This window comes from Papio anubis, chromosome 20 (genome assembly GCF_008728515.1).
Source record: "Papio anubis isolate 15944 chromosome 20, Panubis1.0, whole genome shotgun sequence".
In the NCBI taxonomy this organism is placed as follows: Eukaryota; Metazoa; Chordata; class Mammalia; order Primates; family Cercopithecidae; genus Papio; species Papio anubis.
In genome coordinates, this window is record NC_044995.1 from 2,802,111 (window position 1) to 2,827,239 (window position 25,129).

The following is a 25,129-nucleotide window of genomic DNA, read 5'->3' on the forward strand; positions in this document are numbered from 1 at the left end:
AATGAGCAGCGTTTGATCGTGGAAAATATTCAATCTCTCGGGCGCAGGTCCATGCCCCTCCCGGATGTAGGCAGGGGATTGGTGGCGCAGGGTCGGAAAGATCAGTAGATACGTCAATAACCCGTCCCAGAGGGAAGAGGGGCGGTGCCTGTCTCCGAAGCGAGGAGCGGATTGGCTTCAACGGAGGCCGCGCCCCCGAAGTCACAGCCGGCGGGCATTTGGAAATAGTTTGTCATTTCCCTCCTTCAACCTGTACCATTCTTCAACGAAACGGTTTGAATCAGACCGCCTTTCCTTTTGTCTTCATTGTCATAAACATCTGCCCCGTGTGGTTCTGACTGGCCTCGAACCCCTAACCGAGGCTTTTATTCTTTCATTGTGCACCGTTGGTGGGCAATGCTATGGCAACAGGCCACGCCTCCACTTACTGGTTGGCTTTGCGCAGGCGCCAACGGAAGTGGGTCGCAGGAAGAGGAAGTCCCGCCTCTCTCGCCTCAGGCTGCAGCAACGCGGAGGAAACGGGAGTGAACGGAGAGCTTAGTGACCATCATGTGAGACCGGGCTAGGCTTAGGCGGCGGGAAGGAGGTTGAGGGTGGAAATTTTGACCGATTGAGGGTGGGAAGGGTTGAGCAGAGAGGGGGGTGGGGGACGGGGCAGATGTTTTAGGGATGGAGCGTCCTGCTTTTCTCCTGATGGGTTTGAGAACGGGCGTGGGGCCTTTGACGCATCGTGACTTCGGGAGAGGGGACAGCTTTATGAGATAACGCGCTGGGCTGGGCGCGGGGACTCATGCCTGTGATCCCAGCATTTTAGTAGGCCAAGGCGGGAGCATCGCTAGAACACAGGAGTTTCGAGACTACTCTAGGCAACATAGCGAGACCCCCGTCTCTACAAAAAAAAAATTTTTTTTAATTATGAAAAACATATTTTAAACGATAACGGAGGGGGGTCCTAGATAATTAGTCCTATTGAAGTGAATGTTAAGGGGCAGCGATTTAACGAATACTGGGGGAGGCCGGGCGCGGTGGCTCAGGTTTGTAAATCCCAGCACTTTGGGAGGCCGAGGCGGGCAGATCACCTGAGGTCAGGAGTTTGAGACCAGCCTGGCCATTGTGGTGAAACCCCATGTCTACCAAAAATACAAAAATTAGCCAGACGTAGTGTCGGGCCCCTGTAATTCCAGCTACTTGGGAGGCTGAGGCCGGAGAATCGCTTGAACCCGGGAGACGGAGGTTGCAGTGAGCCGAGATTGCACCACTGCACACTTCCAGCCTGAGCGAAGAGTAAGACTCCATCTCAAAACGAAACAAAAGAAATCAAAACGAATACTGGGGAAGGGAAGTTAGGACTTTTAGAAATAATGATTTGAAATAAGGGACTTCTCCTGATCATTTGAGCTGGAGACAGATGCGTTTTCGACCTAATTCACAACTTAAAGGGATAACGAGTCATTGGCATGATTTTGCTCATTTATTAGTGCACCAAATATTACATTGAATGTTTATGTATCAGACACTGCTTAAGCCACATAGGATACATCAGTGAATGAAACTTTTTGTTCCCAAGGAAAAAAAAAATCTTTTTTTTTTTTTTTTCTTTTGAGACATAGCCTTGCTCTGTTGCTCAGGCTGGAGTGCAATGGTGCGATCTCAGCTCACTGCAACCTCTGCCTCCCGAGTTGAAGCAATTCTCCTGCCTCAGCCTCCCGAGTTGCTAGGATTACAGGCACCCACCACCATGCCCAGCTGACTTTTGTATTTTTAGTAGAGACCAGGTTTCGCCATGTTGGCCAACCTGGTCTCAAACTCCTGACCTCGAATGATCCACCCGCCTCGACCTTCCAAAGTGCTGGCATTACAGGCGTGAGCCACCGTGCCTGGCCGGGGTTTTACTTTCTACACTGAGATGGCGGGGGGCATGGGAGGATTTTCTTTTGTTTGTTTGAGATGGAATCTCGCTCTGTCACCCAGATTGGAGTGTAGTAGCACGATCTCTGTCTCCTGGGTTCAAGTGATCTTCTTGCCTCAGCCTCCCAAGTAGCTAGGATTACAAGCATGTGCCACCATGCCCAGCTACTTTTTTTTGGTGGGGGGGATGGAGTCTTACTCTGTAACCCAAGCTGGAGTGCAGTGGTGTAATCTTGGCTCACTGCAACCTTCGCTGCTGGGGCTCCAGCGATTCTCCTGCGTCATCCTCCTAAGTAGCTGGGACTAGAGGCATGCGCCACCACACCTGGTTAATTTTTTTTGTATTTTTAGTAGAGACAGGGTTTCACCATGTTGCCCTAGGTGGTCTGGAACTCCTGAGCTCAGGCGATCCACCCCTCTTGGCCTCCCAAAGTGCTGGGATTACAGGCATGAGCCATCGCACGCAGCCTAATTTTTGTATTTTCTAATTTGTATTTATTTATTTTTTGAGACAGAGTCTCGCTCTGTCACCCAGGCTGGAGTGCAGTGGCATGATCTCGCTTCACTGCAATCTCCGACTCCTGAGCTCAAGCGATTCTTCTGCCAGAACCTACCAAGTAGCTGAGATTACAGGCGTGCACCACCATGCCTGGCTAATTTTTTGTTGTTGTTGTTTTTGCTTTGTTTGTATTTTTAGTAGAAATGGGTTTTCACTGTGTTGGCCAGGCTGGTCTCGAACTCCTGACGTCAAGTGATCCACCCGCCTTGTGAATCACCAGCTGGATGCCTAACAGACATTTTCTTTTCTTTTCTTTTCTTTTTTTTTTTTTTTTTTTTTTTGAGACGGAGTCTTGCTCTGTTGCCAGGCTGGAGTGCAGTGGTGCGATCTCAGCTCACCGCAACCTCTGCACCACAAAAGTGCTAGGATTACAGGCATGAGCTACCGTACCCAGCCCCTGGGAGGGCTTTGAAGAGTGACATGTTATGATTTAGGTTTTAGCACAGCCCCCTCAGACCGCTCTGTGGAGAACAGACTGTCAGGGAACAGACTGTCAGGGAACATGGGTGGAGGCAGAGAGACCAGAAAGATTCCAGGTCAGAGATGACAGAGGCTTAGGCCATGGTAAGAAATGGCCACTTCCTACAGATTTATTGTAGGATGTGAGGGAAAAAGAGGAATCAAGTTGACAAAGAGTTTTTGCCCAGAGAACTAGAAGGCAGATGGGGAACACTGTGGATAGGGTAGGCTTCGGTGGTTGGGTGATCTGGATCCCGACCTGAGACATGCAGAGTTGAAAATGTCTGGCCGAGCGCGGTGGCTCACGCCTGTAATCTCAGCACTTCGGGAGGTCGAGGCAGATGGATCACGAGGTCAGGAAATCAAAACCATCCTGGCCAACGTGGTGAAACCCACTGTCTACTAAAAATACAAAAATTAGCTGGGCGTGGAGGTGGCGCGTGCCTGTAGTCGCATGCCTGTAGTCCCAGCTACTCAGGAGGCTGAGGCAGGAGAATCGCTTGAACCCAGGAGGCAGAGGTTGCAGTGAGCCGAGATCATGCCTCTGCACTCCAGCCTGGCAACAGAGCAAGACTCTGTCTCAAAAAAAAAAAAGAAAAGAAAAAGAAAATGTCTGTTAGGCATCCAGCTGGTGATACTCAGAAGGCTGAACAGGACGGATGTGATGGGACAAGGCTGGGGAGACATTGAGGCTGAGGCCCTGACCACCCATCCTCACAGCTCCAGCCTCTCTCACTTGTGGGTTCCATGTTTGTCCATGCAGGAGCCTCCTCAACAAGCCCAAGAGTGAGATGACCCCAGAGGAGCTGCAGAAGCGAGAGGAGGAGGAATTTAACACGGGTCCACTCTCTGTGCTCACTCAGTCAGTCAAGAACAACACTCAAGTGCTCATCAACTGTCGCAACAATAAGAAACTCCTGGGCCGCGTGAAGGCCTTCGATAGGTGAGTGCTGGGTCCTGGGAGGTGTTCTGTGCAGGCCTAGAGAGGCTGCCCTAGCTCCAGTCTGAAGACCTCAAAGGTTTCTCAGACGCCTGGGGTGTATGGCCCAGTGTGGTGGCTCATGCTTGTAATTCCAGCACTTTGGGAGGCCAAGGCAGGTGGATCACCTGAGGTCAGGAGTTCGAGACTAGCCTGGCTAACATGGTGAAACAGCATCTCTATTGAAAATATAAAAACCGGGTGTGGTGGTGCACAGCTACTCAGGAGGCCGAGGCACGAGAATTGCCTGAACCCAGGAGGCAGAGGTTGCGGCGAGCTCAAATCACACCACTGCACTCCAGCCTGGGCAACAGAGCGACACTCTGTCTCAAAAAAAAAAAAAGAAAAAAAAAGATAATATTCAACGACCTTGTGAGGAAGGTACTGTGATTGTCTTCCCTCTTAAAGATGAACAAACTGGCACAGAGAGGTGCAGTCCTTTGCCTCAGCCTCAACCTAAGAACTGGCAGAATTGGCCTTGGCAACTTGGTCATCCAGCCTAGCACCTGCACCCTTCCCCAAGCCATGCTGCTGGAGGGGGCGAGCAGCAGGCAGCGCTGTCAGAGGCACCCCCCTCACACCCAGTGCCTCCCCTCCCTGTTCCCCACCAGGCACTGCAACATGGTGCTGGAGAACGTGAAGGAGATGTGGACTGAGGTCCCTAAGAGCGGCAAGGGCAAGAAGAAATCCAAGCCAGTCAACAAAGACCGCTACATCTCCAAGATGTTCCTGCGCGGGGACTCGGTCATCGTGGTCCTGCGGAACCCGCTCATCGCCGGCAAGTAGGGGCTGCCTATCCATCGACAGAACTCACTCTCTTGTCCTATGAAGACCGTTGCCATTGGTGTTGAGAATAATAAAGCTCTGTGTTTTTTTTCTAGTGGTATGTGTTCCCAGAGCCTTGTGAGTGGGGTGGATTCAGGAGGGCTTGGGGGAGGCAGCTAATATCAAATTGAATGCTGGGACCAGGACCCGTGAGCAAGTGGAGAGGCCCTCGCTCTGCCCCATCGAGGCCTCACTTTCCCCCTCCGCAAAGCGAACAGGTTGGATGGAAATGAGCACCCAGTTGTGGCACTGGAGAACATTTTAGTTCTCCTGCTTTAATCTTTCTGAGCTTCTCCTTGTCACTCTGTTGCTCTCTTCTCTGCCTCTTAAAATGAATTGGCCTCGCTTGACCAAAATATCTTTTGGGGCCAGGCATGGTGGCTCACACCTGTAATCCCAGTAGTTTGGGAGGCTGAGGCGGGCAAATCACCTGACATTGGGAATTCAAGACCAGCCTAGCCAACATGGTGAAATGCTGTCTCTACTAAAAATACAAAGATTGGGCCAGGCGCAGTGGCTCACGCCTGTAATCCCAGCACTTTGGGAGGCCAAGGCGGGTGGATCACCTGAGCTCAGGAGTTCGAGACCAGCCTGGCCAACGGGGTGAAACCTCATCTCTACTAAAAATACAAAATTAGCCAGGCATGGTGGCGCACACCTGTGGTCCCAGCTACTTGGGAGGCTGAAGCAGGAGGATAGCTTGAACCAGGAGACAGAGGTTGCACTGAGCTGAGGTTGCACCACTGCACTCCAGCCTGGGCAACAGATTCTAAGACTCCCTCTCAAAAAGAAAAAAGAAAGAGAAAAGAAAGCAGTCAGCTTTGCTGAGCTGTTTAGGTATCAGGCCAGGCTTAGCGCTTTTCAAACATCCTCCCAACAGCTCTGGGGTGAGCCTGTTAATTTATTCTCCCCCTTTTCCAGAAGAAGGAACTGAGACACAGAGACGATGTCACTTTCCAGGGGCAAACCAGCCAGGAAGTGGTGGTACTGTGATTTAAACTCACGTCCTGAGCCTGTGGCTTCACCCCTGAGCTTTGCTGCCCCTCAGATTCAACTGCATTACCCTTGAGAGGAATTCTCTGACAAATATGGGGAGATAGATGGAGGTGGGAAAGGGAGGCGGTGAGGTGGTATATATATTGCGGGGGGATAAGGAAGTTCCCTGTGTTGCTCTGACACACACACCGTGTGTTCCCCATATCTTTGTGGGGTTTTTTTTGTTTTTTTTTTTTGAGACAGGGTCTCATTCTGTCTGCCAAGCTGGAGTGCAGCGGCACAATCATGGCTCACTGTAGCCTTGACCCCCCCAGGCTCAAGTGATCCTCCTGCCAGCTTTTTGTAGAGATGGGATTTCGCTATGTTACCCAGACTGGTCTTGAACTCCTGGGCTCAAGTGATCCTCCTGCCTCGGCCTCCCAAAGTGGTGGGATTACAGGTGTGAGCCACTGCAGCAGGCCCTCCCCTCATATCTTTGTCTCTGCCTATGTCTGTGTCCTCTGGATATAGGCAAACACCTGAAAGGTGCAAGAGTTTGCAGCCCTGAGGTCAGTGCGCACTCAGTGAGATGTGTGGCCCACTCTGAGCTGTGAAAGGCACAGCCTGAGGCCAGGCGCGGTGCCTCACACCCTGTAATCCCAGCACTTTGGGAGGCCAAGACAGGCGGATCACGAGGTCAAGAGATCGAGACCATCCTGGCCAACATGGTGAAACTGCATGCCAGCCTGATGGATGCACTCCAGCCTGGCAACAGAGTTAGACTCCATCTCAAAAAAAAAGAAAAACAAAAGAAAAGAAAGGCATGGCCTGAGATACACTGTGAGCATTGTGGCAGAGCTGGGACCCTGCAGCAGAGAGAGACCTGATATACAGAAAGCAGTGGGTTATGGGGTTATAAAGGTGTGCATTTACTACATCTAACTGGAAACAGCCATCTGTGGGGTAGATACTGGAGCTCTCCTTTTTTTTTTTTGCGATGGAGTCTCGCTCCGTCGCCCAGGCTGGAGTGCAGTGGGGTAATCTCGGCTCACTGCAAGCTCTGCCTCCGGGGTTCATGCCATTCTCCTGCCTCAGCCTCCCGAGTAGCTGGGACTACAGGCGCCCACCACCACGCCTGGCTAATTTTTTGTATTTTTAGTGGAGATGGAGTTTCACTGTGTTAACCAGGATGGTCTCGATCTCCTGACCTTGTGATCTGCCCACCTCAGCCTCCCAAAGTGCTGGGATTACAGGCATGAGCCACCGCGCCCGGCCTTTTTTTTTGAGATGGAGTCTCACCCTGTTTCCCAGGCTGGAGTACAGTGGCACCATCTTGGCTCACTGCAATCTCCGCCTCCTGGGTTCAAAAAATTCTCCTTCGTCAGCCTCCCAGGTAGCTGGGATTACAGGCACCTGCCACCATGCCCAGCTAATTTTTGTATTTTTAGTAGAGACACAGTTTCACCATGTTGGCCAGGCTGGTCTCAAACCCCTGACCTCGTGATCCACCCACCTCGGCCTCCCAAAGTGCTGGGATTACAGGCATGAGCCACCACGCCCGTCCTAAGTGATCTCATTTTATAGATGAGATAGTTGAGGCCAAGAGAGGGTAAGCGACTTGCTCAGGGTCACCCAGTTGGGAAACAGTGGTACTATTTCCAAACCCGGGGAGTCAGGTCCTCCGGAAAAAGTTTGAACTCTTGGGTAGCAAGATGGAGCTGCAGTGTCCTAATCTGTAAAGTTGGGACAATGGGCATGCCACAGGAGGTCACCCGGGGTTTGGTTCTGATGCAGAAAGTAACAGAGCCCTGGAGTCACAGTCCAGGTTCTGTTCCTGCCTGCCTTCTTGGGTGTTGACCTGTACTTACTGGGAAATGCAAATCAGTTTCCCTACCTTGCGGGTTGGCACCCAAGATTCCAGTCCTGGCCGTTCTGCTCAGCTTGTCTGAATTTCCTTCCTCACCTCCTGCCCACATGCTTTCCATTGCGTCCGCCTTTAGAGGGTGAAATAAAAGCAGAGGTGGCAGGAATAGCCCTGGGCAAATTGGCCCAGTGTTGCCCACACACCAGCACCAGGCAGGGTCCTAAGTGTCACTCATGGGCATGTCAGGCGACCCAAGGATGCAGGTACCATCCGTTCGTATATGTCGCAGAGATCACATGTGACATGGCCACCTGGGGACTCTCTCAGGAAGGAGGGACAGTGGCAGCAGGTGTCCCGTTTTCGTAGCGACATGGATAAATTTGAGCAAAGCCACCATGGGCCCGCACCCCACCAGGCAGCCTGCCTCAGTCATTTCCCTTTGTGACGCTGCCAACAAGATGCTTCTACCCAAGAAAGAGAAAAAGCAACTGTTTCTTATACTTTATTTACAAGGGCCTGCCCTGAGGCCCCCACCCCATGAGAACCCACAAGGTGGGGGAAAGGGGAAGCGGGCAGCAGGGCCATAAGCTTGAAAAGGGTGAGTTCAGCTTTGGGGCACATTGGTCCAGGGAGCCACGGACCCCAGGGAAAATGTTCAACAACACCCACACAGTAACGAAGTGTGCATATGTGTAGGGGGAGAATTTAGGGGTGAGGGTCTTGTGGGTGTATGTACAGGTGGTCCAGCTATAATGAGACTGTCAGCATGCCCCCTCATTCTCCCAGGTCCCAGAGACCGCCCATCTCAGGACAGTGGGGATATGCGTCCTCACTCCGCAGCCAGCAGCGGCCCTGACTGCTCTGGATATAAGGTTTCAGCCGCGAGGCCTGCCTTGCCTCACCTGTGCTCCGGTCCACACCAAATCACCCTCTCAGGACTCAGTGCCTCTCACATTACTATCTCCAGCTCGCCCCTCTCCTGAGCGCGCCAGACCCTTACACTCAGTGTCCTGTCCTGTGGTGTCCTACAAACACTGCCAGCCTAACATTTCCAGAGAGCGTGCCTGGTTCTCACCCTCTGCGAACCCAATCTCCCTATCTTTCGTCTCTCCTCCATCTGAAACCAAGGAGTCCTCTCTGCTGCTGTGTCCTCCTGTGATCCTTCATGAAATTCTCTCACTTGCACCTCTGAAACAGCTTCAAATCTGACTGCTTCATACCCCTCAGTGGCCTCCATCCTGGTCCGGCCACCGTCACTTCCCACCTGCAGTCCCCTCCTTTCTGGGCTCCAGCTTCCACGCCTGCCCCTGTCAATTTGTCCTCCTACAGGGCAGACAAGAAGGATCTGTTTAAAACATTAGCCCACTTGGGCCAGGTGTGGTGGCTCATGCCTGTAATCCCAGTGCTTTGGGAGGCAGAGGTGGGTAGATCACTTGAGGTCAGGAGTTCAAGACCAGCCTGGCCAACGTGGGGAAACCCCCTTTCTACTGAAAATACAAAAATTAGCCAGGCATGGTGGCAGGTGCCTGTAATCCCAGATACTTGGGAGGCTTGAACCCGGGAGATGGAGGCTGCAGTGAGCCAAAATTGCACCACTGCACTCCAGCCTGGGCGACAGAGTGACACTCCTTTTCAAAAAAAAAAAAAAGGCACGCACAGTGGCTCATGCCTGTAATCCCAGCACTTTGGGAGACCCACGGTGGGAGGATTACTTGAGCCTAGGAGTTCAAGACTAACCTGAGTAACAGTGAGATCCTGTCTCATTTTTTAAAAAATAAAATATTACCCCCAAGGGACACTCCTAAGAATCTCCAAAGCACCTGAAATGAAATCCCAACTTGTGTGCCCCTGCCCACTTCTCTCTCTCTCTCCCCACCTGTTGGCTCTGACTTAATTCTACTCCAGCCAAGGCTGAGCGCCTTCCTGCCTAAGGGCCTTTGCCTATGCTGTCGCTTCCGCCTAGAATCCTGTTCTCCAGCTCTCCCCAAAGCGATCTCCTTCACCTCTTTGGGGGATGGCTTAAATGTCACCTCCTTGGAGACACCTCCCAGACCACCCTAGGCACCCTTCTCACTTCCCTTCATAACCATTCCATAGCGTGTGTGGAACTTGATGTTTTGTGTTCACGGTCTGTCTTCCCCACTCAGTTGTCATCTCCAGGAGGGACCTTTTTTTTTGTTTCCTTCACCATTTCCCCATCGTCCTCCATACTGGGCCTGGCACGCAGTAGGCACTCAATAAATCCATGCTAACTGAACAGACACAGGGATCCTGCCCCCTAGCAGTAACTTTCCAACACCCGTCTGGCCTCATTCCCAGGCCCTGGGAGGGTCCCCGAAGACAAGCCGCGGCCGGTGGGGACCTCGCCGGGGCCGGAGCCGGAGGGCAGGGCCCGGAAGGCGCGCTCCGGGAGCTGGCGCTGCTCCTCGCCCAGGCTGCGGCGCAGGCGGCAGTGGTGCCAGCCACGGCGGATCTCCGACTGCACCTGCGACACGATGGCGCTCAGAGGCTGCGCCGTACCCGGCGCTGCCGCCAGAGGGCGGGGGCGGCGGCCGGGGGTCTTCCTACCTCCTTGTTGATGAAGCAGTAGAGGACGCTGACCAGCAAGCCCTGCCAGAGGAGGCGCGGGGGGTTACATCGCTGGTGGGGGCAGGACTGTAACCGCCTCCGCGCCCCCTCCCCGTTTATTTTATTTTATTTTAAAGAGTCGGAATCCCGCTCTTGTTGCCCAGGCTGGAGTGTAGTGGTGCGATCTCGGCAAACTGCAACCTCCACCTCCCGGATTCAAGCGATTCTCCTGCTTCAGCCTCCTGAGTAGCTGGGATTACAGGCGCCCTCCACCACGCCCGGCTAATTTTTGTATTTTTAGTAGAGACATAATTTTTTTTTTTTTTTTTTTTGTATTTTTAGTAGAGATGGGTTTCATCGTGTTAGTCAGGATGGTCTCGATCTCCTGACCTCGTGATCCGCCCACCTCCGCCTCCCAAAGTGCTGGGATTACAGGCGTGAGCCACCGCGCCCGGCCGAGACAGAATTTTTGTCATGTTCCCCAGGCTGGTCTTGAACTCCTGAGCTCAGGCAATACACCCGCCTCAGTCTCCCAAAGTGCTGGGATTACAGGCGTGAGCCAACACGCCCAGCCTGTTTTTGGTTTTTTGAGACAGGGTCTGGCTCTGTCGCTGGAGTGCAGTGGAGTGATCATGGTTCACTGCAACCTCAACCCCTGAGCTAGAGGGATTCTCCCACTTCAGCCTCCAGAGTGGCTAAGACTACAGGCATGCACCACACAAGTTAACTTTTTTTTTCTTTTTTTTAACACAGGGTCTTATTTTGTTGCCCAGGCTGGAGTGCAGTGGTAGAGTCTCAGCTCAGGGCAACCTCCACCTCCCGGGTTCAAGCGATGTTCCTGCCTCAGCCTCCTGAGTAGCTGAAATTACAGGTGTGTCCCACCTAGCCTGGATAATTTTTGTATTTTTAGTAGAGACAGGGTTTCTCCATGTTGGTCAGGCTGGTCTTTAACTCCTGACCTAAGGTGATCCGCCTGCCTCGGCCTCCCAAAGTGCTGAGATTACAGACATGAGCCACTGCATCCGGCCGCTAATTTTTTATTTTTGGTAGAAATGGGAGTCTTGGCCAGGCATGGTGGCTCACACCTGTAATCCCAGCACTTTGGGAGGCCGAGGCGGGAGGATCACGAGGTCAGGAGATCGAGACCATTCTGGCTAACACCGTGAAACCCCATCTCTACTAAAAATAAAAAAACAAAATTAGCTGGGCATGGTGGCAGACGGCTGTAGTCCCAGCTACTCAGGAGGCTGAGGCAGGAGAATGGCATGAACCTGGGAGGTGGAGCTTGCAGTGAGCTGAGATGGTGCCACTCCAGCCTGGGCGACAGAGCAAGATTCTGCCTCAAAAAAAAAAAATTAAATTAAATTAAATTTTTAAAAAAATTAGCCGGGCATGGTGGTGGGCACCTGTAATCCCAGCTACTCACGAGGCTGAGGCAGAAGAATTGCTTGAACCTGGGAGGCGGAGGTTGCAGTGAGCCGAGATCGCACCACTGTACTCCAGCCTGGGCGACAGAGCGAGACTCCAGTCTCAAAAAAAAAAAAAATCTCACTCAGACCAAATCCTTCTGCTGAGAGCCCTCCCATGGCCCCTGCTTCAAGCAGAGGAAAAGTCGAAGTCCTCACCTGGCCCCCCGAGGCCCCTCACCTCTCTGTCCTCATCTCCTCACAGCCTCTCTACTGGCTCCCATGCTTCAGGCACCCTGGTCTTCCTCCCTGTCGCCAGCTACTCTCCTGCCTCAGGGATCTTTTCCTTGGTATTTCCCTGCCTGAAACATTTCCCCCAAATACCTACCTGGCTTGTCCCCTCACGTTCTTCAGGTCTCTGTTCCAGTGTCTGCTCAGAAATGCTTTCCCTTGACCCCACCTAAAACAGCAACCTGGCCAGGCATGGTGGCTCACACCTGTAATCCCAGCATTTTGGGAAGCCGAAGTGGGAGGATCACTTGAGCCCAGGAGCTCAAGACAAGCCAGAGGAATATAGCAAGACCCCATCTGTACAAAAAATACAAAAATTTGGCCAGGCGTGGTGGCTGATGCCTGTAATTCCAGCATTTTGGGAGACCAAGGCGGGAGGTCAATTGAGGGCAGGAGTTCAAGACCAGCCAGGGCAATACGGTAAAACCCCAACTCTACTAAAAATACAAAGGTTATCCGAGTGTGGTGGTGCACGCCTAATCCCAGCTACTCAGGAGGCTGAATTGCGTGAACCCAGGAGGCAGAGGTTGCAGTGATCTGAGATCACACCACTGCACTCCAACCTGGGTGACAGAGTGAGACTATATATCAAAAAAGAAAACAGCTGGGTGCAGTGGCTCATGCACAATCCCAGCACTTTGGGAGGCTGAGGCAAATGGATCACCTGAAGTCGGGAGTTTGAGACCAGCCTGACCAACATGGAGAAACCCCATCTCTACCAAAAATACAAAGTTTGCTGGGCGAGGTGGCTAACACCTGTAATTCTAGCACTTCAGGAGGCTGAGGAGGGTGGATCATGAGGTCAGGAGTTCAAGATCAGCCTGGCCAAGATGGTGAAATCCCATCTCTACTAAAAATACAAAAATTAGCCGAGAGTCATGGCAGGTGCCTGTAATCCCAGCTACTCAGGAGGCTGAGGCAGAGAATTGGTTGAACCCAAGAGGTGGAGCTTGCAGTTAGCTGAGATTGCACCACTGCACTCCAGCCTGGGCGACAGAGCGAAACTCTGTCTCAAAAAAAAAAAAAAAAAAAAATTAGCTGGGCATGGTGGCACACCCCTGTAATCCCAGCTACTTGGGAGGCTAAGGCAAGAGAATCGCTTGAATCTGCGAGGCGAAGGTTGCAGTGAGCCGAGATCGTGCCATTGCACTCCAGCCTGGGCAACAAGAGTGAAACTCTATCTCAAAAAAAAAAAAAATTAGTCAGGTGTGATGGCTTGCTCCTGAGCTCCCAGCTACTTAGGAGGCTGAGGCAGGAGGATTGCTGAGGCAGGAGGATTACTTCGGCCCAGGAGTCCAAGGCTGCAGTGAGCTAGGATCACACCCGTGCACTCCAGCCTGGGCAACAGAGGGAGACCTCATCTCTAAAAAAATAAAAATAAATAAAACAGTAACCCCATCCCTCAGTGGACACTCGTCATCTCTTTTCTTGCTTCATTCTCCCTCTAGGCACATCTCACCATCTGACATTCTATATGCTTTACTTCTTTTTTGTTTGTTTGTTTGTTGAGACATGGTCTCCCTCTGTGGCCAGGTAGAAGTGCAGTGGCACAATCTTGGTGCTCTGCAACCTCCACCCTCTGGGTTCAAGCGATTCTCCCACCTCAGCCTCCTGAGTAGCTGGGATTATAGGCAGCTGCCACCACACCTGGCTAATTTTTGTATTTTTTAGTAGAGAGGGGGTTTCACCATATTGGTCAGGCTGGTCTGGAACTCCCAACCTCAGGTGATCCGCCTGCCTTGGCCTCCCAAAAAGCTGGGATTACAGGTGTGAGCCACCACACCCAGCTGTATGCCTTACTTCTATAGTGTGTTCAGTGTGTTTTTCCCACTGGAGGATAGGGATCGTTTGGTTCTTGGCTATATCCCTGTGATAAGCCTGGAGAAGTGCTGAGTATATATACATGCTCAGTAATTTTTTGCTGAATTTAATGAATGAACAGTCTTGTCCAGTGAGGCTGGTATTGTCCCCACTTTAGAAATGAGAAAACTGAGGCTGAATGAGGTGAAGCAGGTTGGGGACTCAGGTAAATCAAGCAAGTGTAGGGTGGGCTTTCAATTTTGGAATGAATCTTTCCTTAGATTCTGCACGTTGGCACTTCACTTACCTCTCCCTACTCTCAACCCTGAGGTGAAGGTCACACAGCTGGCAAACAGCTAGAAAGTGACAGAACCTGAATTTGGCCCCAGCTGTGTCCAGCCTCAAAGCCCTCACTCTTCACTAGCAGGCAGCACTGCTGGGGCTGCCAATCTCCTGTCCCGGTCCCTGCTGCTCCCCGCAGCCCAGGAAAGTCCTATCTTAGTATTTTGTATTGAATGAATGAACGGGCTGGGCGCCACGGCTCATGCCTGTAATCCCAGCACTTCCGGAGGCCGAGGCGGGTGGATTACCTGAGTGAGGTTAGGAGTTGGAGACCAGCCTGGCCAACATGGTGAAACCCCGTCTCTACTAAAAATACAAAATTAGCCAGCTGTGGTGGCACATTCCTGTAATCCCATCTACTCTGGAGGCTGAGGAAGAGAATCGCTTGAACCCGGTAGTCAGAGGCTGCAGTGAACCGGGATCGCGCCACTGCACTCCAGCCTGGGCGACAGAGCGAGACTCCGTCTCAAAAAAAAAAAAAAAAAAAAAAATGAATGAATGAATGAATGAATGAACGAACTAAATCTCATCTTCACACCCCATTCAGTGGCTGCACCAGAGAACGACCGCAGCTCTCGTGCCCCTCTGGGGAGGAGGCCCTGGGTGGAAGGATGGAGCTCCTGCACACTGCCTGAGCACCTGGAAAGAGCTGAGGAAGATCTCAAAGCCGAGCTTGGCGAAGCGCAGGGCGCCCCGGGCCTGTTCCTCGGTCACCGGAGCAAACACCACCTCGTGGACACCCAGCAGGGGCACCAGCGTCAGCGTGGAGCGAGCCAGCCTGGGGAGAGAGGGCAGCAGTGATCCTGCAGCCCTGGTTCCCCATCTCAGCCCTGGTTCCCCATCTCGCACCCGGCCCCTTCCCCTCGGTCCCCACCGCATGCCCTCACCTCAGCCGGTAATCCCGGCAGCGCATTTGCCGTGTCCTCAGCTTGGACAGGAGAATGCCAAGAATGCGGATAAAAATGAGGAAATTAATCTGTGGGGAGAGATAAGGGCTGAGCCAGCCGCGATCCCATTCTGGAGGGGGAGGAGGAGGTGGCACCCCACTTCCCAGAATGGGAAATCCCTGAGGACGGCCTGGTGGAGGCGGGACCGATCCTACCAAGATGGTCATGAGGATGGGGGTCCGTATAATCCACCAAATGGCCTTGACTTCGTTGCGCTCCCAGCACCTGAGGAAGGCGGAGTAGAGCTAAGAGAGAGAAAAACTAGACTCACCGATCACCAAGCTCATTTGCTCGCTAGGCCCCGCCCACCGCACTTGAGACCACACACATTCTCTAAGGTCCCGCCCATTACGATCCAGGTCCCACTCCCTCCTCTTGCCGGTTGCCCTTACAATCTTTCTCTTTCCTAGCTCCCCATTCCTTTGGATCCCGCCCACGTACCCCCAGCACCGAATAGCCTTCCGACCCTGCCCACGTTTCCATCACAACCCGCCCACGTCCCTCAAAGCCCCGCCCACCTCCCACGCCCCGCCCCAGACCCTGCGACTCACTGCGTGTTCTCGTACAGGTACCTGACGATCACCCAGGGAATGACGAAAAGCGCGGGGGCCCCTGTGCAGACCCCAACCCCGCCCCCCCACCCCGCCGCAGCTGTCAGCGCGCTCACGGGCCCCGCCAGGCCCAAGACCCGCGGAATTCCTCTGTCGGGGTGGGGGAGGCAGAAGCCTAGAGACGGGAGGAGACCCCCAGAGGCCAACCAGCAGGGCAGTTGGGGGAGCCGAGGAGAGGCGCGCTGGGTTGGGCGGGGGACGGGATCGGGGCTCACCCCAGCCGAGGAGCAGGTAGTAGCGGAAGTGGCCCTCCTCGGAGCCTCCCACGAGCACCAGGAGACTGTGCAAGTAGACGCCCTCCACCAGCAGCCACGTGTAGTTGGCACCCACGCAGTACTGGGTCACGATCTGGGCCATGCGGCAGGCAGCGAGGGCCTAGGGAGTGGCCAGACCGGTAGAGAGGTAGTCAGCGCTGCCTGGGTGTCTCCGAACCTCCCCCAACCTTGATCGCCCTTCCACCCCATCTCTTGCCATCAAAGGTGCTTCCACTCTGTGTCCCCAGTGAATGGTATCTGTGATTGGTTTCTCTCACCCTATTCCCTTTCCCTATATGGACTCTCCCACTCTGAACCCCTTAACAATTGGTATCTGGTTGGGCACGGTGGCTCACGCCTTATAATCCCAGCACTTTAGGAGGCCGAGGTGGGAGGATCACCTGAAGTCAGGAGTTGGAGACCAGCCTGGCCAACATGGTGAAACCCCGTCTTTACTAAAAATACAAAAATTAGCCGGGCGTGGTGGCAGGCGCCTGTAATTCCAGCTACTTGGGAAGCTGAAGCAGTAGAATTGCTTGAACCCAGGAGGCGGAAGTTGCGGTGAGCCGAGATTGCCCCACTGCGCTCCAGCCTGGGCGACAGAAGGAGACTCCGTCTCAAAAAAAAAAAAAAAAAAAGGAATCCGCTTCTTTTTTGAGACTCCGTCTCAGAAAAACAAAACAAACAAAAAACAAAAAAAAATGGGTATCTTCCATCATTGCCATCAGTTCCCCCTAGATCCCCAAAATGTGACCTCTGTCACTGGTCACCCCAGCTCCTTCTAAGAACTGAACTCTCCTGCCAGTACCCACATTATGGACTCTCCTGCCCTATGGCTTCCTCTTTTTTTTTTTTTTTTTTTTTTTTTAAGATGGAGCCTTGCTCTGTTACCCAGGCTGGAGTGCAATGGCACAATCTCAGCTCATGCAATTCTGCCTGCCTCCAGCCCTCCCAGCTGGGTTCTGAGGCAAACACCCCACCAAAATACAAACTCTGTGTTGCACCCCAGCAGGATGGGGTTTCACTGTCCCGGTCAGGCCAGTGTTTCAACCTGCCTGCCTCAGTACTCCCAAAGTGCTGGAATTATTTGTGAGCCAACGATAATCCAAACCATTTTTTTTTTTTTTTTTTTTTGAGACAGGGTCTCGGTCTGCTCACTGGATTGCACTGGCTGTCGCAGCAGCACAACTCACTGCAGCCTCAGCCTCCTGGACTCAGTGATCCTACCATCTCAGCTGGAATTACAGGCAGCACGGGCCTACATGTTAAATGCTAATTTTTGGCATGTTTTTTGTAGAGATGGGGTTTTGCTATGTGCAGGCTGGGGTCTTGAACTCTCTGGGCAGAAAGCAACTCATGCCTCAACCTCCCAAAGTGCTGGGATCACAGGCATGAGCCACACTTCTACAGGCCATGCTGCTTTTTTTTTGGGGAGGCAGGTCTCGCTCTGTCGCCAGGCTGGAGTGCAGTGGCGGGATCTCCAGCTCACTGCAAGCTCCGCCTCCCAGGGTTTACACCATTCTCCTGCCTCAGCCTCCTGAGTGGCTACAGGACCTGAAGCGCCCTTCCTCGCCCAGCTAGTTTTTGTATTTACCCGATGAGAGCCGGGGGTTTCACCCGTGTGCCAGCCAGGATGGTCTTGATCTCCTGACCTCATTGATCACACCAGTCTCGGCCTCCCCAAAGAATGCTGGGATTACAGGCTTGAACCCGCAGCGCCCGGCTGCTGTGGCTTTAAAAAATTTTTTTTTTTTGGGCAGACCACAATGCCATAAGCCCAGGCTGGAGTGCAGTGGCGGATCTCTCAGCTCACTGCAAGCAGCCTCAGGTCTACCACCATTCTCCTGCCTCAGCCTCCCAGTAGCTGGGACTACCCAGGTGCCGCTCCTGCCTCACCCGGCTAGTTTTTGTATGTTTTTTAGCTAGAGGCGGGGGTTTCACCTGTGTTAGCCGAAATAGTCTCGATCTCCTGACCTCGTGATCCGCCCGTCTCACGGCCTCCCAAAGTGCTGGGATTACAGGCTTGAGCCACCGCACCATTGAAATTTTTTTTTTTGTGACAGACTCTGGCTCTGTCACCCAGGCTGGAGTGCAGTGGCGTATCTCAACTCACTGCAATCTACCAGCTCCCAGGTTCAAAGTGATTCGTCTGCCTCAGCCTCCTGAGTAGCTGAGACTACAGGTGCGCACCACCATGCCCGGCTAATCTTTGTATTTTTAGTAGAGATGGGGTTTCACCATATTGACCAGGCTGATCTTGAACTCAGGACACACCAAGTGATCTGCCCTTTCGGCCTCCCAAAGTGCTGGGATTACAGGCCATTGACCACTGTACTTGGTGTGTGCTATGGCTTTTTTTTTTTTTTTTTTTTAGGGCAGGTTTGTCTTTGCCGAGGCTGGAGTGCAATGGCCCTTGATCTCGACTCACCACATAACCTCTGCCTCCCAGGTTCAGCGATTCTCCTGCCTCAACCTTCCAAGTAGCTGTGTTGGGCATGTGCCACCACCTTGGCTAATTTTGTGTTACCCAGTAGAGACAGGGTTTCTCTCCCATGTGTGTGGGGTCGGGATTGGTCTTGAACTCCCAACCTCAGGTGATCCACCTGCCTCGGCTCCCAAAGTGCTGGGATTACAGGCGTGAGCCACCGCGCCCATCCACTATGGCTTCTTAACAATTGGTATGGTCCAACTTTCGACTAGATAGCTCTCACCACGTCTACTCCCAGCCTCTAGCCTCTCCCACCCTTTCTCCTAGTAACAAACTGGCACCTACCACATCCCAGTCCCCAGTTACTTTCTTGTATCCTGCCATGCCTCACCTCCAGCAGGTGGATTCTCTCATTGGTGAAAAAGTTCAATGATGGGTGAGATAATGAGGGAGAGGAATGGAAAATTCCAATATGGGAGTGATAGGCTGGGAGAGTTCAATGAGGCGGAGTTGGGAGGTTCCCTCTCCAAATGTGTCTTGATCCCCTACCCCAAGACACATTTGGAGAGGGACCCTCCCAGCTCAGATAAACTGTGAGAGTGTAGGAGATAGGAAATGCACTGAGAACGTCCTGGTCCCACCAGAGAAGCAAGATTCCCATTTGGAGGAACGGAAGGAGGATGCCCACCTGGTTCCACAGCACAGGGGCGTGGTCCCCAAGGTAGGGGCCAGGTCGAGGCAGTAGACGGTCTCGGCTGAGAATTGCCGCCGCTCGCAGTGTGAAAGACGTGAACAGGTTGATGTGGATATAGTTTCTAGTGCAATGTAGTCGCCTAGGGAATTTGGAAGGCAGTTTGGGGGCCCCTGGAGAGCTGCCCTCAGCCACACAGAGCTCTATTTTTTTTTTTTTTTTTTAAACAGGGTCTCACTCTGTCACCCAGGCTAGAATGCAGTGGCACAATCAGGGCTCACTGCAGCCTCAACCTCCCGAGCTCAAGCAATCCTCCTGTCTCAGCGCCCCACTATAGCTGGGACCACAGGTGCACCACCAGCATGCCTAGCTAATTTTTTATTTTTCGCAGAGACAAGGTTTCACTATGTTGCCCAGCCAGATTTCAAACTCCTGGACTCAAGCGATCCTCCTGCCTTGGCCTCCCAAAGAGCTGGGATTACAGGCATCAGCCACCAAAGAGAGCTCCTTTAACCACCCCCACTGCTCCCCATAGAACCACCAGTGGATGGTTGGAGCTGGTGGAACCAGACCACCCCATCTTACTGGACAAACTGAAGCCGAGCTCACATCTCTGCCGCCACCACTCAGGGTTCAAGTCCCACCTGAACAAGCTCAAGATGAGCAGGGCTAGCAGCAGTGTGGCGAGAGACAGGGAGTAGCCGACGGTATACATGACCTGCAGCCGCTCCAAGATGAGCCTTTGGTCCTGGGGGGGGCGAGAAGGGGAAGGGAACAAGGCTTGGCTCGAAGCCCCAGGCCCAGAGAGAGACTGGAAGGACCTCTGCTCTTTGTTTCTGCCCAAATACCCTATGTTCTCTTGGGGAACAGCTTACCCTTTTTTGAGAAGGGCCGACTCCACCCTTCAGCTCCAGGGCACGAGGCATGTGACCAGTCAACCAGATATTTTTTTTTTTTTTTTGAGATATAGTCTTGCTTTGTTGCCCTGGAGTACTCTGGCAGGATCATGGTTCCTTGCAGCCTCGCCCTCCAGGGCTCAAGCGATCCTCCCGCCCCAGACTCCAGAGTAGCTGGGACTACAGGTGCGCACCAACATGCCCAGCTAATTTTTGTATTTTTAATAGAGACGGGGTTTCACCATATTGGCCAGAATGGTCTCAATCTCTTGATCTCGTGATCCGCCCACCTCGGCCTCCCAAAGTGCTGGGATTACAGGCATGAGCCACTGCTCCTGGCTAAAGTTTTGTATTTTTTGTAGAGATGGAGTTTCACCATGTAACCCAGGCTGGTCTCAAAATCCTGCGCTCAAGCAATCATCTTCTCAAAGTGTTGGAATTACAGGCATGAGCCACTGAGCTCAGCCCAACTAGAGCATTCTTTTATTTAGTTATTTATTTTTTTGAGATGGAGTCTCACTCTGTCACTCAGGTTGGAGTACAGTGGCACGATCTTGGCTCACTGCAACCTCTGCCTCCTGGGTTCAAGCAATTCTCATGTCTCAGCCCCCTGAGTAGCTGGGACTACAGGGGCACACAACCACGCCCGGCTAATTTTTGTATTTTTAGTAGACACGGGGTTTTGCCATCTTGGCCAGGCTGGTCGCAAACTCCTGACCTCAAGTGATCCACCCTCCTTGGCCTCCCAAGGTGCTGGGATTACAGGCATGAGCCACAGCACCCAGCCATCTTACTGTTTTCCATCACAGAAGCCAATACATCTTTCTGCCTCGCTCTTGGAAGCAAGTCTGAGTTGAGTTTCTCTCACTTACAACCCAGAGCTCTGAATAGTCCAAGGGATTTCAGGCCCTGCCTGAATCTACTGCCTTTCCTTCTCTCCCTGGACTCCTAACCTGAAGCCCTCACCTCTTCTTACCAGAAAGGCCTCATTCTTCTCTGGGTTCTCACATTGTGTGTGGTCTCTCCAAAGTCCCCATTGGCCATCACTGCCACACTGGCGGAGGACGAAACCTGCAGCCACTGTGGGGAAAGAAGAGAGCGAATTAAGGCACACAGAGAAAGAGATAAATACAGAAAGACAAACTGTGAGACAATAACAGAGAGGGAGAGAGCAGAAGTGGTGACCATGATGATGATGATGATAAACCCTTATATGGCATGCTATATGTATTAATTTAATATTCATACAAGCCCATGGGTGGTAATATGTAAGCACAGATTTTTGCTTATGGGAAAATTGACATACAAAAAGTTAAAGGCAGTGCAGGTGGCTCATGCCTGTAATCCCAGCACTTTGGGAGGTCTGATGGAGGCAGATCAGGAGGTCAGGGCGGAGACCATCCCTGGCCAGCATGGTGGAACCCTGTCTCTACTAAAAATACAGAAATTAAGCTGAAGCATGCCTATGATCCCAATAGCAGGAGCTGCAGTGGGTGGTTGGGCCTGGTGGGAACACAGTGGGCAGATCACGCCACTGCATTCCAGCCTTGCAACAAAACCAGTCAAATCTCTAACAACAACAACAAAACAACAAAAACAACAGGGCGAAGCCTAGGCCTGTAATCCCAGCAGCTTTGGGGAGACTGAAAGGGTGAGAGGGATACATGGGAGGCCAGGAGTTTACAGATCAGCCTGGGTAACATGGCAGACTCTGTCACTGCCAAAAATTAGCTGGATGGCTAGCATCAGCCTCTGAATCCCACCTTTGGGAGGCTGAGGCAGGGTGGCACAGAACCCAGATTCAGGGCGACTGAACTAGATGCATACATGGGCAGAGCTGAACAGACTCTGTCTCAAAAAAAGGAGAAAAAAGAAATACGAGGCAGACACAGTGGCTCCGCGCCTGTAATCCCAGCACTTTGGAGGCTGGGGTGAGATCAGTGGGAATCAGAACACGGTGAAACCAGTCTCACTAAAAATACTAAAAAATTATCCGGGCATGGTGGTGGTGCCAGGAGGCTAAGAGGCCAGGAGGAGTGAAGTGAACCAGGAGGTGGGAGGCTTTGCATGGAAGCAGGGTACTGCCTGGAGCAACAAGCGAGACCTCCGTCTCAAAAAAAAAAAAAAAAAAAGAAAAAAAAAACAGAGTTAAATAAAATGAAGCTACCTGGCTGACTGTTCATTGGCTGAGTGAGGTGAGGCCTCAGGAAGGGAGGCAAATAAACTGTAGTGCAGTGGCGCCTGCAATCCCAGAACTTTGGCAGATCCGCCCAGGGTCAGGGACGAGACCAGCTACAGCAAAGCACCGACTGTGTCACAAAATCAAAAAGCCGGTGGTGGCGCCCACGCCTGTAATCCAGCTCTCGAAGTCAGAAGCTGGAGAGGCTAGCTGGGCAGTGCAGAAGTTGCAATGAGCAGGTTGTCCCTGCACTCGGCTGGTGTCCGGCGGACAAATCTCCAAATAGAAAGAGATATGGAGACAGAGAAGCTGCATTATGTGAGAGAGTCAGGGTTGGACAGACAGGAGAAACCCAGCCTGCTAGAAAGGAGTAGAGGGCAAAGAAGAGCAGGAGAGGGGTGCAGGTGAGCTGCGGGACTCGGATGTAGGAGTCTGGGGGCAAAGGTTAGCAGCTGTTTGTGTCTGGGGAGGGCTCTGGGCCCAGGGAACACCTCACCGTGGTGGTGCCAGGGCAGGTACCAGGGGCAGGAGGCACGGGCAGTGGCGTTGGGTGCAGCATAGTTCCAGCAGACGTACATATCGAAGGACCCGTTACAGGCGAGGCCTGGGAGAGGGCATGAGGGCCAGGTGCCCAGTGGACCTACTGCGCAGTGGGCCAGTGCTTCTCCGCCGGCCACACCAAGCCCGGCTCTAGCCCCGCCCACTCGGAGGGCGTTCCGTCCCGGCTGGGCCACAAGCTCCTCCCACCAGCCTCAAAGCTCCGCCCCTCCTCCCTGCCCCACCCTGGGCTCCTCCCACCAAACAAGTCCCCTCCCCAGATCGTCCCACCTGGAGGGGCCCTTCAGTCTTCATCCCAAACCCCGCCCCCTTCAAGGTTTATTTATGTGCTGGCCCCGCCCAAGGCTCCACCCATTTCGAGCTGCTTCTCCGGCCTTCCGAAGAAACTGTGGTCCTGCCGCCAGTTCCCACCACGCTCAGGTCAGCACCCGGGCCTCTCCAGCCCACATCGCCCCGAGATTTCTTCTCCGCCCGTCAGCCCAAGGCCCACCCCAAGTCCATCCCTCTCAGCCTCAGCCCTCCTGGTCACACCTGAAGGCGGTTCCGCGGCTGCCCGTCTGCCTGAGGCCCACCCCAGCCCACTCTAAGCCCACCCCTCTCAGCGTCCCCAGCCCTCCTGGTCACACCTGAAGGCGGTTCCGCGGTTGCCAAGGTCTCCTGGCACTCCCTGCGGTACCGTTCCCAGCGCTGGTACAGCTCCCCCGCCGTCTGCCCCTCAGAGCCTGTCTAGTAAAAGAAAGAAGGGAGGACCCCCGAGACCGACTCCCGCTCCCAGGCTGCTAGTTCCATGTGGGCCAGAAGCGCCCCAGAGAGACTTCAAGGGGCTGTCGCGTTTTGCTCGGGAGTCTTTGGTGGCTTGGAAACCAGTTCCAAGTTTTGGGGTGGGGTGCCTGGAAGCCACCCAATGGAGTTGCTATGGGAGACTGAAAACCTTCAAGAAAATTGGGGAGGGGGTGGCTGGAAATTATCAGGAGGGGAAAAAAAGGGAGTGAAAACAATAATCAAAACTTGAATCTGGGCCCGGGCACAGTGGCTCAGGCCTGCAATCCCAGTACTTTGGGAGGCCGAGGAGGGTGGGTCACTTGAGGCCAGGGGTTCGAGACCAGCCTGGCCAACACGGTGAAACCCCCGTCTCTACTAAAAATCCAAAAATTAGCCGGGCGTGGTGGAGTGCCCGTGTAATCCCAGCTACTTGAGAGGCTGAGGCGGGAGAATCGCTTGAACCCGGGAGACGGAGGTTGTAGTGAGCCGAGATCATGCCACTGCATCCCAGCCTCGGTGACAGACTGAAACTCCGTCTCAAAAAAAGAAAACAAACAAACGAAATACCACCCAACAACTTGAATCTGGGCAAGTGGGGCAGTCTTGAAACTCTCTTTGCGCTAAGGGAAGCCTTTTTTCTTTTTTTCCTGAGACAGGGTCTCATTCTGTCACCCAAGTTGGAGTGCGGTGGCACGATCTCGGTTCACTGCAACCTCTGCCTCCCGGGCTCAAGTGATTCACCTGCCTCAGCCTCCCGAGTAGCTGGGATTACAGGCGGCCACCACCACACCCGGCTAACACCACACCATGTTGGCCAGGCTGGTCTCGAACTCCTGACCTCAGGTGATTCACCAGCCTCGGCTTCCCAAAGTGCTGGGATTACAGGCGTGAGCGACCGCGCCCGGACGAGGGAAGCCCTAAAACCGTTCCCATACCTCCCTCCAAGCCTGGAGCTCCTCGGGCTCCTCGCGTCCTCACCTCCGCCCTCCGGAGCAGCAGCCCCCACAGTGAGAGCCGCAACAGCAACTGCAGGATCGGAGAGGCAGTCATCGTGAGGGCGGCGAAGGGTCTGGTTCGTGTAGGGGCGATCAGGCCCGGAAGGTCCCAGGACAGGGTCAGCACCTCTGCCCTCCGACTCCAACCCCAGCGTCACCCCGTCTCAAGGATTCACACACGCGGACTCCGAGGCAGCACACCCGCTCCCCCAACTCCCAGGCGTGATGATCTGCGGGGAGGGAGAGGTACAGGAGTGGGTGGGACTCCGGTGGTGGGCGGGGCCCCTTAAGTGATTCCCCGGCCGCCCCTGACTGTTGCTGGGGCAGCAAAGGTGGAAGGGGGGTGTTTGCTGAGCGGGCGGTTGCCCTAGAGCTACGTTGGGCGGAAGTGTCAGTGTCACCGCAAGTCTGGACCTACAGACTCCTGGGAACCGGGGGACCGCCTTGGAGAGGAGGGAGTAGAAACCGTCAGCCTAGCCCGCTTTTCTATGGGGAACTGAAAAACTTGAAGGTTTTCATTAACCCCTAGTGGGATACTTGAAACGCCCATCTGAGTTCCCACAGCCTGGTGGAGAACTTGAAACGCCCATCCGAGCTCCCACTCTCCAAGCCCAAAGGGTTTTCTAGCACAGATAGGAACCCAACCTTATAAAACTTCCCCCCCTGGGGGTAGATAAAGCCCAGAGTAAGTGGAACAACCCTTTTCCAGCATCCAAATACTGAGGGACTAGAGAAGCGATGGATCCGGGGTTAGGTGTGCAGATGCCTGGAAATCCATCTATCTAACGCCCAACAGCCACTCACCCGCGTCCCCGCGGCCCCACGTAGAGAA

General features: G+C 53.4%; 2 protein-coding genes across 3 annotated transcripts; one reads left to right on the forward strand and one right to left on the reverse strand.

Moving 5' to 3' along the window:
* Window positions 1-108: 108 nt before the first annotated feature.
* Window positions 109-4,789, forward strand: SNRPD2 (small nuclear ribonucleoprotein D2 polypeptide). Of its 2 annotated transcripts, none has more exons than XM_009194757.3 (3): window positions 109-551; window positions 3,690-3,869; window positions 4,517-4,789. In XM_009194757.3, coding segments are annotated over exons 1-3 (357 nt in total). In that variant the 5' UTR covers window positions 109-549; the 3' UTR covers window positions 4,692-4,789. The 2 variants fall into 2 exon arrangements, with proteins under 2 accessions (XP_009193021.1, XP_017808022.1); XM_017952533.2 differs by having other exon boundaries at window positions 524-1,034.
* Window positions 4,790-9,256: 4,467 nt separating this feature from the next.
* On the reverse strand, window positions 9,257-24,856 carry GIPR (gastric inhibitory polypeptide receptor). The gene is made up of 13 exons (XM_031659147.1): window positions 24,281-24,856; window positions 23,167-23,266; window positions 22,479-22,586; window positions 20,780-20,883; window positions 19,552-19,655; window positions 18,905-19,049; window positions 15,750-15,909; window positions 15,475-15,535; window positions 15,079-15,148; window positions 14,864-14,952; window positions 14,616-14,754; window positions 10,138-10,179; window positions 9,257-10,054 (listed from the first exon to the last, which is right to left on the reverse strand). Exons 1-13 carry the CDS (start codon window positions 24,350-24,352, stop codon window positions 9,848-9,850), a joined length of 1,401 nt encoding a protein of 466 aa, XP_031515007.1. The 5' UTR covers window positions 24,353-24,856; the 3' UTR covers window positions 9,257-9,847.
* Window positions 24,857-25,129: the final 273 nt, after the last annotated feature.

What these genes read in the sequence shown, in the direction of transcription:
- SNRPD2 (XM_017952533.2), top strand. Translation starts at nt 979, where the DNA reads ATGTTAAGGGGCAGCGATTTAACGAATACTGGGGGAGGCCGGGCGCGG. An exon ending in GGCCGGGCGCGGTGGCTCAG is followed by an intron (nt 1,035 to 3,689) that starts GTTTGTAAATCC and finishes TTGTCCATGCAG; the next exon opens with GAGCCTCCTCAACAAGCCCA. An exon ending in CGCGTGAAGGCCTTCGATAG is followed by an intron (nt 3,870 to 4,516) that starts GTGAGTGCTGGG and finishes GTTCCCCACCAG; the next exon opens with GCACTGCAACATGGTGCTGG.
- GIPR (XM_031659147.1), bottom strand. Translation starts at nt 24,352, where the DNA reads ATGACTGCCTCTCCGATCCTGCAGTTGCTGTTGCGGCTCTCACTGTGG. An exon ending in TACCTGTACGAGAACACGCA is followed by an intron (nt 15,149 to 15,474) that starts GTGAGTCGCAGG and finishes CGCCTTCCTCAG; the next exon opens with GTGCTGGGAGCGCAACGAAG. An exon ending in TGCCGGGATTACCGGCTGAG is followed by an intron (nt 14,755 to 14,863) that starts GTGAGGGCATGC and finishes CTCTCTCCCCAG; the next exon opens with GCTGGCTCGCTCCACGCTGA.